At 41.3% G+C, this 12,582-nt stretch overlaps 1 protein-coding gene across 1 annotated transcript in view; it reads left to right on the top strand.

The window, feature by feature from the left end:
- CIDEA (cell death inducing DFFA like effector a) overlaps window positions 1-12,582 on the top strand; it is a 234,132-nt gene that overhangs the window by 139,281 nt on the left and 82,269 nt on the right. Inside the window, exon 4 of the mRNA XM_078687599.1 lies at window positions 3,641-3,822. Within this exon, the coding sequence (XP_078543725.1) occupies window positions 3,641-3,822 (182 nt within the window). The remainder of the gene's footprint in view (window positions 1-3,640; window positions 3,823-12,582) is intronic.

Genomic DNA, 12,582 nt, shown 5'->3' with positions numbered 1-12,582 from the left:
GCAGCATCTCTCTGTCTTCAGAGTGCCTGCCATTAAGGCCTTCCTTGAAGGTCTGAAACGGGTCATTCCCCCAAGAACACCGCCAGCTCCGGTGTGGAACCTCAATGTGGTCCTCACCAGGCTGATGGGACCACCTTTTGAGCCACTACACTCATGTGACCTCCAGTTCCTAACGTGGAAAGTGGCTTTCCTTATTGCTATCACTTCACTAAGACGTGTCAATGAGCTTCAAGCGCTCACAATACAAGAGCCATTCATACAGATTCATCCAAACCGGGTAGTACTATGCACTAACCCCAAATTCCTTCCGAAGGTGGTGTCACAGTTTCATCTCAACCAAACTATTGACTTGCCTGCATTCTTCCAAAACCCACAAACGGTGGGGGAAAGAATGTTCCATACTTTAGACGTACGGAGGGCGTTGATGTACTACATAGACAGAACACAACACTTTAGGAAAACAAAACAACTTTTTGTTGCCTTCTCACCACAGCACAAAGGCAACCCAATTTCCAAAGCAGGAATAGCCAGGTGGATTGTTAAGTGCATTCAAATGTTATCAAAAAGCAAAACGCACTTTAACAATACCCCCAAGAGCGCACTCCACACGCAAATTGGGGGCATCCATGGCTTTCCTAGGGAACATTCCTTTAGAAGACATTTGCAGAGCAGCCACGTGGGTTACGCCACATACCTTCACAAAACACTACTGTGTTGATGTACATTCCAAACAGCAAGCTGCTGTAGGACAGGCTGTTCTCAAAACACTTTTTCAAGCTTCTGCAGCTGGCACGGGCAACCGCCGCTAATGGAGGGACTGCTATGTATTCTATGCTAAGATATGAATTTAGCAGCCCACATGCCTCGAACTGAATATGCTACTTACCAGTATGCATCTGTTCTTGGCATGTAGGGCTGCTAACATTCATATCGCCCACCCTCCTCCCCGGTGCCTGTCGCAGCTGCAGACATACTCTTACATTCAATCATTAGCATGGACATCCTTTACATTTTACACTCCATCTCTGCCACAATGGCTAAAAACAATCTGGGGATGGAGCCGATGCCCATGCGCACTGTAGTCCAGGGGAGGAGCCCCCTATCTCAGGATACTTCGAAGACTCTTCCAGGACAACAATGTGCGATCATCCGGACCCAACACTAGGCGGCGATCTAATGCTAAGATATGAATGTTAGCAGCCCTACATGCCAAGAACAGATGCATACTGGTAAGTAGCATATTCAGTATTTGGCGCCAGTACACCTGAATAAGATCACATGCCCACAGGATATGCATAAACGTGCCCTCATAACCACACTTACTTCTCGCTTTATTATTCACTCAGAGTTAAATCGGGGTTTCATATCGGATAAGGTACGTCTGGCGCCACTCCTACTGTGGGTTAGCGTCTGGACGAATACAGCGGCAAAGCTATGTAGGAATATTATACGTGGCTGCTTGCGCTAGATAAGGCCCACCTTATCCCATGACTAAGTTATATTCAGAAACAGACAAAGTGACAGCCTGCTCACCTATGTTATACAAAATTTTTCAATACTTAAATCCTTTAGTAAACTAATCCTGGTGCGGTCCCAAATCCCGACTAGCTCTTATCGGTTACAGAAATATCCAAAGTGAACAGAAAATGTTCTTTGAAGGACGCACTTAACACAAGCCCCGAAGGTGCTTCCATCTTAAATATATATACTATAATTTACATCACAACTTTAACTGTTAAAGTTTCACAGTCTGTGCTCCATGATTAAACTTCCTAAACATAAATTTGATAATTCTTAAAAAGTCAATATCGACATATCAACATTCTTTCTTGATCTTCTTTTTATTTCTTCAACAAAATGCTTCTGATTATCTTCATATCGTTGAAATCATGCCAAACATATAATTCATAACCTCCTTATGCTTCCCAATGCATTTCGGTTATTACCCTTCATCAGGGGAATACTACAAATAAAAAACATGTACATCAGAAATGAATCCTTATTTTGATAAGGGGAAAGACCCCGTCTCACCACACATGGTGTACGATTGTTGGCATGCTCACAGAGCAGTGAATCCAGTAATGCAAGTTACCCTACGTGTGTTGTTCTAGTGATGTGCCCCCAATATACTCAAAAGTAGTGCGATGCACTCTGTCTTATACACCTTTCATATTAATAACCACGCTGGACTGACCTATATGTTTGCCAAACAACCTGTATTTGCAAAACAAACAGAAAACAAATACAATGCAAACTCAAATGCTCTCCTATTCATTAAAAGCCCCTCTGTAAACCTCATGAAACATACTTTCTCCAAGCACAGCTTCGAGCCGCGTGTGCAAAAACTGTTTCCAAACTAACGTCTCCCGTGTCGTGAATTCTGCAAAATGAATCGACAAATGTACCGCCATTTGTAGCCTCCTTATATAATGATGGTATATCATCTATATTAAGAAAAACATATGTATGCGACCACGCCGCCATACCTCTTGCTCTATGTTCGAAAGGTTCTCCATCGCTTCACTGCTACGTAATCCAAACGCTTAACTCAGTACACTCTTCGCCGCCGAGTGCTTTGGTACTTGACCGCGGCCACTGTTAGCATGTGACGCGCATACGGTTAATCAAACTTAACGGCGGACAATGAAACAAACTTCCATGTTTACTTACTAGCACCCACTGATAGCGTATAATGCTCACCCATACCGCGAACAACGGACTCTAAACTAAACACCGGACTCCTGATAGTTCTACCTGCAATCCTGCATGACATTCTCGAGTATCAGTGTTAAGATGACACTGAATTACGCTACTTAGTGTGTGTTCCGCAAAGTCTATCTGGTACATAATTCAAATTAAATGACAAAATTAAATGTGAATGAAAATACGAATAAATGTTCCTGACATTATTTGCTAGAACCAGTGTTTCCATAAAACCCTGACCTAAGTTTCCCGGCGTTGCCTCATGTGTAAAAATGTGCACTTTAGTGGATTCACATCTCAATGTTCAGGCCACAATGTGTTACTAACTTACTTGGGTTACATGCTTATATTTACAGTTGTAATTTTGACCCATTTTCTCAAAAGGCCCCTGCCCTATCTCATTGAAATGTTACACTCCTTCACAAAACTAGGTCTGGTGTGCATATGCTGAGTAATAAAGGATGAACAGGGAGGGATTGGAGTTTTGCATGTAGGAGAGTGGCAGAAGATAATGTGAAAAGATTTCAAGTTAGTAGGCTCAGCCCTGTGATACGGAAAGAGACTTCAGTCCAGGAGGGAGGAGACATATGGACCCTGGATAATAAGTGTGGAATGAAGATCTAATGCAATACACAGACACATTGCCCACAACTCCATTTAGACTGATATTGGTAACCCCCATGGCCTCTGATCTCATGATGGACAATTTTGTGTAACTTACTTTGTAATGTTTAATAGCGTTTTCATTAATTCATGTTTATACTTTGTTTTCCATGCTTGTTCATTGTGCACTGATAATAATTTTTTATCTGATGGTCTTGACTTTATTTACAGTGTCATCTGCATTTGCGCTTTAGAGGTATTTTCAGTACATGCTCAAGCTTAGCAATTTTTAGGATTGCCTTTGATATGCATATTTTTCTTTTTTTCATCTTAGGGAAGAAACAGCACATTTTCATTAGCTAATCAAAGGAAAAGAGGCATTGCGAAAATTACCCTCGATTTATATAAACTGAATCCGAAAGATTTTTTTGGCTGTTTGAACATCAGTGCAACTTTTTATGAAATGTATTCTGTATCGTATGACATCCAATGCTTGGGGGCAAGAAGAGTACTTCGGTGAGTATTATTTTTCTCCTGGTCTTATACCATTGAGATGTACCACAATGAGATAACAATGGCTTCACAACCACGATTGGCATTCATTGGGCACATCACTTCTTTTATTTGAGACCTACTGCTTTGTTTTAGCTCTCTTGACAATTTACTTCTTTTGTGATGTTGTTTTTGATGCTGGCTGTTGAGATGAGGCTTTGTTCTCATTTCTTTCTTAGCTGGTGTTATTAATTCGACTTGTTTCATGAAGCCTGGGTCATCAAATGGCTATGTGCTCTCCACTATGTAGTATAGCTATGTCTACTTTAATAGGAAGTTGGAATGCTGGTCCAGATCACCTACATAGTAACTCTTCAGCCTGCCACTATTTATGTTTGCCCACAAACCAAATGTAGAAAATTGACCCACTAGATATTTTTTAACAAACTCTGTTAAACAGGCTTTGCACCATTGTGCTGTCATTATCAAGATAAATGTTGTTGCCAGTCATCTTAATGTTAATTTGGGCACATCACTATTTTTTCCCTGCATAGCATTTTGATCAAATGTAGTGCGGTGCAGATATACAAACTTCTGCAATCAATTTTTCTGCATAATGATTCTTTGGTATTCACTTTGATTATACTTAATACATAATATGTACATGCCATGATACTAAGAAATGTGCATGAATTGTAGAATATCTCAATTAGGATAAAAAACATTATTAAATGTGGAGAGTCCAACAATTCTGGTGGTATCGAATCTCGACCCTAAATGATAATGAACATGCGGAAGACTTCTTTAGATGAGTATCCACTCTTAGCTTTTGTTCAAAAGATTTGCCCGTCTGAATGTCAATATTTTCTGGCATGTTAAGTCTCCATTTCTAGCTATGGCGCTATTCATTTGCTGATCAGGTTTGTAAATCATTTCTATTTCTCTTTGCTAGCGTTACCTCCTCATGCTGTGAGGTGACTTCACTTGATGAGAAGCACACCCTATTTCTAACGACTTAATTCTTTTAATAAGAAAAGCTTCTACCACAAGCCACTTCCTTTTTGCCTTAAAAGAGCCCCCCGACCCACACCCCCCCCCCCCCACACAAACACACAATCCCACCTTTCCTTTTGGCTTTCACTTGGAACAGTTGATGCCAAGGACGACTTCAGTTGATTCGTACTGCAAAAGTGTCTGTCCAGTTTTTAGGTTGTTCACAGGTGATGGAAGCCTAATGGACAAAGCTATAATTCCTAATGTTTCCCTTGGGATTTGGGCCCAAGTTTAGCTAGATGGCCTGGTCCATTCCTGGTTCGAGTTAAGACTACTTAGAACCATATTGATCCTCTGTCAAATCTTTCTATAATTTTGTTAAAACCCCAGTTTACAAAGGTGATTTTGTGTCACTCTAGTGTTGAGGAACTGTTTGCCTCAGTCTGTGTGAGGAGGAGGAGGTTTTCGGTAGATATTTGTAGTGGGGCATTTATGCATTATGAAACTGAATGCGTGTTGTATCTCAGACTTGCATATGAGATGCGGTTCACTTTCAAGTCAGTCAGGTGTGGTTCACTGAAAGGATGCTTCTGGTGCAGCATATTCCATGCTGACAGAATACACACTCTTTAAGCAAGAGACCCTGCATGTAGTTCCCTACTTCAGAATTAGGTTTCCAACATTTTAGTGTCCATTGAAGCATATAAGGATGACCAAGCACTCTTCCAGAACACACTTAGCAACAGCTCGAGAAAAAGATGACCACATGGCCAGAAACATCAGTAGAAATATCAGCTGAGATACCTGATCCATTATCTTTCTGATGCCCTAGATCATGCCTGGGCCTTGGTCCCAACAGAAAAGAGACTTGAGCCCCATGTTACAGTTTTGTCTCCTTCATTGGCAGTGTCTACCCTTTCATCTTTGTCTTCATCATTGCTGTCATCCAAGTAAGAGAAGAATATGGGGTTCGAGTTTGCCTTATCACCATGAAGAAATATATTCATAAAAGTGCCATTCCCCTAATATTGAAGTACTTAAGAGCACTTGAATCTTCCGTAATAGCTTCATTCTTTTCTAGCAGTTCCGTAGGCCCACTACTTATAAACTCCCTATTTTTTTGCCTGAAACTGAATGATCCAGTGAAAAAAAAAATATTGTTTTGTTTCATGGCTCATTAGTACCCCTTGGTAAGAAAGGATATGTAATGACTGCACATTCCCAAAGTAGACCACATATTCGCTAATTTATCAGGGAAGTCTTTCCAGTCTCAGATTATTCATCTCCATCTGATGCAGTTAAAAGGAGTGTACACTGCTCAACCCTTATTGAAGGATTTTCAAACTATCTCTGCAGTACTAGAGAATGGCAAAGGCGCTCGAGTTGCAGACCCAAAAAGATGTAAGCCAGAGCCCTGTTTTTTTTTTATTCGTATTAATTATTTTTTTTGTATTTCCAAACCGTCATCAACTCAAACATTATGCACTTCCATCCATGTAACCACAATTTACTCCATTTCAATCATGGAAATCCCTCTACCGTCCAGTCCACTACAGCAATACTTAAGTGACAGTCTCACTCAGCAACCAAACCCTCCATTGATACTCATCTGCCACCTGTTCTCCGGAAAATATCTATATTGGCTGCTCATGTAAGGCCAAATTGCTGTTGCCAGGGTCCCCATATGTATATATTTTTTAACTACCCCAGTCAAAAGACTGGCATTCGACTTTTGCCCTTCTTTCAAGAAGTTTAGCAATAAAAGGTAGCATTGAGATGGATACAAATTTCGTGACACATTGGGACCAACGTCAGTTTTTTCAGTAAATGTAAATTGCTGTATTAAACAGGACTTGGCCACAGAGCTGGACTGCTAGCAGATGAAGGTCCAAGGTCATTATGGTTCTGGGTCTGGAGGAATTATCTGCAGTGGTAGGAAAAAAGGCATTTCTGAGCAAGACGTGTCCAGCTGAGTGGAGGTCAGGTGGATGTGTGAAAGGAGAAATCAGGTCCATTGATTGCAGCTAAGATGCTGATGCAGCCTGTCCAAGCCAACCAAGGAAGTAGGATCGCAGCTGGGCTTCTGTTATGTGGTATTAAATATGGTAGATGTTTCAATTATATTATTGTGGCTAGGATAGAATCCATCTAAAATAGTCCAATTGAAGAAACGGTCATTATTTTGTGACCCTTAGTGAGTAGCCCAGTCTCCTAGGGAGATGGACGGGCCTTGTAACACTGCTTTACCATTAGGTCAAATGCTCAATTTGGGGTGAAAGAGAATAAACACTTACATTTATTGACTGGGTATCGTCTGTGTAGTGATATTGGATGAGTAGTAACTATAGATGAGAATTGTTTATAGTCACTAAATTAATGGGGTGCACAGTGTCAGAGGTCCTAGTACAAGCAGAGAAGGGTGTGTCCATCTTCAGACACATTTAAAAAAAGAATATGCAAAATAATAATATTCCGCAAAAATCCCAGGACTGAGCAAATCGACCCACGCATAGGTCTCTTTATCTCTTGGTTTCTCTTAAAAAAACAATGAAGATTCACTAGCTCAACCCATCATATGCCTGTCACCTTTCTCGCCTCCACTCAAATTGACTGTCAGTTTGCACAGCCTATCTATGAAGTACGGGGAAACTTGTACCAACAGATGTCTGCTTAGCTCCAGGACTACCAGACCTTTCCTTTGTCAACGTGAAGTTAGATACATACCCAGGCACTGAGACCCTTGAAGTCTTTGTGCTCAGTCTCAATTACCCCTCTAGCGAATAATCATTTTTATGTCACTGGGCTGGTCCTGTCCTAAGCCATAGACTAAAGAAGTGAGGCAAGGCACCCATGAACCCAAGCATGCCCATTGCAGAGTACCAGAATGGTGCTCAGGCCCTAAATTGCATTGCTGTACCTACTCATTTGTGGTCAGAGAAGGAAACGGCTAATCACTCCTGTGCTTGGGCCCCTTCAGACCCCTGGTCATTGCTGGGACAGGAAGGAAGGACCTTACCCCCCAGCCATCTGTGGGACTGGTAAGCACCTCCCTAGCTCCAGGTGATTCTTCCGGGGTGGGGGAGGTGTAAGGAGCAGGGTGTCTTTCTTTTCTTTTTCTTTCTTTCTCCTTTTTCTTTCCCTCTTTCTTTCCTTCCATATTTCCTATGTCTGACTTTCCCAGTGCCTGAGGGAAGACCACAGTGTAGTCAAGGGGCTGGGTGCTGGCAAACGTGAAAGAGGCCCTGAAAAACGTCAGTCACCCGCGCACCTGTCAATGTTTGTGAAGAGGTGATCTTTTCAATATACAGGCTGCTACCTCTATCGAATGGTAAGGCCATCTCTGTAAGGACACTGCCCTTTCCACAAACCGAACATCACAACTTCAAATAAAATAAGTGAGTCAGAAAAAGGAAGGTGCTCCTACATTGCGAATTAGCGATGGGGGAATATTCAAGTTCCTGTGTTTTAAATTAAAAAAAAAAGTGCTGTTTTCTTAGCATTATTTTCGATGTAACCCATATTTAAATTGGTGTGACCAAAATTGTCCTATCATTTAATCACCTTTTCGAATCTAATGGCCTTGTGTGTAGCAAGGCATCGACTTATTCATTATCTCTCCTAGTGCTGCATGAGAGAGACATTCTGCTGTATCAAAAGGACAATAACAAGTGGTTTTCCTCTGAATTACAACATGAATGACTTTTATAAGAGGATATGAGGATTAGGAGGCCAACTACATTTGGTTGGTTGGCTCTTCCCAAGAAATTGGCAACCTAGATCTGGCTGACCTGTGGTCAGCCCTATGGCCTTTTTTGTCCATGGTGTTTGTAATAAAAGCTCTAGTTCTGCACAATAAGTGGGCAGGTGTTAGGTCTTCATATTTCATTCTCTTTGACTCTGTTGGCTCAGTACTCCCTTGCAGACTGAACCTCCTGTTTCCCTCAAGTAGTAAGGTACTTCTCTCTTCTGTCACACTGCTAGCCCGAGGACCTAGGTCTTCAGGAATTAGGTTCAATTAGGTTCATTCATTGTCCAAATCAGAGGTCGTATAAGCAACCATGAAGAATTCCAAGAGTTAATAATGTGAGAAAAGTTACTTTATTTACTTAGATTGTTAAGCATGCACTTCCTAACTTCACTGCTCGACTTGCACTTTTGTTATGTTATGGAAATTTGACTTCTCGTGTGTCCTTTTGGATATTTGTAAAATGTTATCTTGCATCTCTAATGGTTTATAAGAACTGGCCTAGTTAGTCATTTTCATTGTAAAATGACGCAGTAACGATGTCTTGTCTTGTAACGATGTCTTGTAAAGCGCATGTATCACCCCACATGGGGTATCTCAGCGCTGTAGACCGCTGGGGAACCCGTCCTGGCTTTCCCTGTGAGATGGTCCCTACTGGATATCTCTAAGGTGAAACCAGGCATCCCCGGCGGATGTGGGGGGCCGTTGTGGAGATGAGGCAAGCTAATGCCCAGAGTTGCCGAGTGTGCTCCCTGGTTAGAGTAGACACCGAGGCGAGAATTATCAAGTCCGCTGACCCTGGTCCACGACCCTGCCGCGTCGGGAATTGAACCCTGGTCCCAGGCCGTCTTCTGCTTCCGGGTCTGCCGCCTCTAACCAGTGAGCCACACCACTCCACTAAGTTCAGTGGCATTTTATTGCCCTGCTCCCATATTATCTCAATTGAGAGGTTTTCTTGAATAGATTACCTTTCCATTAAAAAATTATTTCCTGCAGGACTGCTGTCTTAGTAACTTATACCTCTGTCAGCAAAGATGGTAAGCTTCAAGTAGTCTATGGCTCACTGCCTGATTCTGTGTTCCATCGCTATGGAGGGGCTTGCTTAGGGAGCACTATAGGTTTATATCCAATACCCATTTGGCATTGTATATTACAGGAAACTGCACAGCTTTTGCTTCTTTACTACATTTCACTTTTGGGCGGAGAATAATGTACATGTTTGGAAGTTAAAAGAACATCGTAGTTTATTTTTGATATCCTATCATTTTTAGTTCCTCCTTTTTACCCCTGTGTTACTTACAATGGTTAAATCACAAGGGGTAAGTTAGAAAAACCTAGTTTTGCATGATGGACAGATTGCTATGTTAACCATTGCTACCTGCTGTTTTGTTCCACTACCTTGAAGGAACCTGTGTGCGCACCACTAGAATTAAGGCAACATTGATGACTTTCTCTTCTCACGTGCCTATCAGGATTCCTTGTAGGAAAGCCGAATGAGATATTCCACACAACTTCTACAAGCAGTATTGTTTCAATTAATATTCTTCAAGCGGTGCTTTGTGAGGCCTAAAGTCCCAAGGAATATGTTTGCTAGATTTAGGGCTATCGACTGCTATGCATGAATTGTGATATTCAAATTGTCTGTTAAAATATACTATGAATAGAATTTTGGGAGCACAGTCTGTCGTAAATATATAAGCAAGGATGAATAAATGCGTTATGTTACAGAGGAGCTTGTTCATATTTTTTTTCATTTATTGGAATTCAAAGCGTTGTATTTATTATTATTTAATATAAAACTCACCTCTAGAAAACTTAAAGGATGAGACCAAATCAATTCACCGTAGGCACGTGTTATTAAAGTTGATTAATTCTATCCATGTTCCTTCGCATTATACATGATCAGACTCCGTGAAAGCACATCGGCTAAAGTTAAACATGTATATATCCTGGGCACACGTGTATATTTAACAGTTGATACAAAACTGAAAATTATGATACAGTCGACACCGGTGGTTTTCTTAAGGGTTGTGTTGTTTAGGAACGTTCATGAGAAAAACAACGCCAGCCGACACGTGTTTCGTCAACAGGTCAGTGCCTGTGACTTTTCAGGGCTGGGAACAATATAATATGAAAATATTTGCGAGGTGCGGGAGCCAATTCTTAGTTTCCACTTGCCCAATTACCATATTAATACCCTAAACCCTGCTTCTTTCCAGGCCCTGCACAAATACAGACGTACCCGCCCGTTATGATCTAACCCTTTCCTGATGGCCACATCAACAGCTGTATTTGCACCCGAACACCGGGTTGGAATTATCACCGGTTCTTCGGTGAGTTTCCGTTTGCACGCTGTAATATTATTATATTATATTATTTTTTTAATCTGTAGGTGCTACCCCTAATCTCATGCGATTTTTGCATACTCACAACGGGATCCCCCATATTTTTTCTCTCTCCTATCCCATACTGCTTCGATGCGAGTTAAGGTAAACTTTTCCCTATTGTAGACTCTGTAACTTTCCTTCGGTTAACCTTAGCATGCTTCTGTCACACTAGGACCATTAGCCATACTTTACTCGATAACCTTGGCATCTGTAGATTGGTCTTCTACTTTTCTATTCTATTTTTCTTCAACACCACCACAGCTTACTATGATAGAGTATCGGTATGCCTCCATGTGTAGCTAATGTATTGATGCATGGCTGATCTTTTTAATTCTACTATGAAACAACAGGCAGCCATTCTCAAGCGATTGAATTTTCCTCAGTATGTAACGCATTCGCTGTTGGTCCCTGATCTTTTCAATGCAACACCATCTGTATCAAATGTTTCACGGTTCTCGCACTCGTGCTCTCACAATTGCACCAATCAGTTACGGGATAGATTTGGCCATTTTGAGACTATTTCTGTTATGATTCGCCGCATGTTTTTTCGATTATGAACATGTATTCTATTGTTTCTTTCATTCCTTGAGAGGCACTACCAGGTGTATGCTCTCCAAGAGAAGCTTGCATTTTCTCTGTCAACAACCACATTCCTTGAGAAGCACTACGCTTTGTATGCTCTCCAAGTGAATTGCGCCATTTTCTGCTGTTTTTTTTCTTTTCCTTTCCTGACCCCGTTTAGCTCTCAATCAAGAGGGCCAGGTTACTCCCTGGTGCCAGTTTTCCTTTTGTCCTTTTCTCCACTGTAGGTCTCAATAGGGCTTCCACGCTAACAATGGTGTTTCAATAACCACCCCACTTTTGTCTCTTGATTTATAATCATTTTTATTGGATTTACACTGCTATTTGCTCTCCAAGTGTGTTTTTTTCATATTATATTGTTCTCAGCCCTGAAGAGTCACAGGCACTGACCTGTTGACGAAACACGTGTCGACTGGCGTTGTTTTTCTCATGAACATTCCTACATAAACAACCCTTAAGAAAACCACTGGTGTCGACTGTATCATAATTTTCAGTTTTGAATCAACTGTTAAATATACACGTATGCCTAGGATATATACATGTTTGTCTGCCGATGGGCTATTAGCTCTTCCCTCATTCAGGGGTTTCGGGTCTTCCTCTGACCTGGCAGCACCATAAGCTTTTGTTCTTAATTCTGTTAGAACCCTGTACTGTTACCTGCCTGAGCGCCACTCACCTGCTACTCCAAAACCCTGTGCAGAAAACATCGGCTAAAGTTGTCTCTATTTGAGCGATGTCTTCATACCTCAGTATTTAACTGGAATTTAAAACTATCACGTTTGAAAGCGGTACCCAACTTAATAATAGAAATAATCACTCCAGAACTCAGAGGAGCTTTAAGCCTTTTTTTTTTAAACCAAGATGCCTCTCTACGAAAACATCCTCTTAATGGTAAGAACAAAAAGAAATACCAGTAAAGTCGTACTCACTCCCACAAGCTTCTGAATGATATTTCCTGATCTAGCACTTAAAGCTTTTATGGAGTGATCTCAGCAGTGTGTTCACCAACCAATCTTAAGTTGTCTATTATCACTGACTTCTTGGAAGGTAAAAGGGACAATCCAGCTGGAGAATGGG

The sequence above is a fragment of the Lissotriton helveticus genome, chromosome 4_1, assembly GCF_964261635.1.
Source record: "Lissotriton helveticus chromosome 4_1, aLisHel1.1, whole genome shotgun sequence".
Classification (NCBI taxonomy): domain Eukaryota; kingdom Metazoa; phylum Chordata; class Amphibia; order Caudata; family Salamandridae; genus Lissotriton; species Lissotriton helveticus.
The sequence above is the reverse complement of the archived record's forward strand: the minus strand, read 5'-3'. Positions and strand labels throughout refer to the sequence as shown.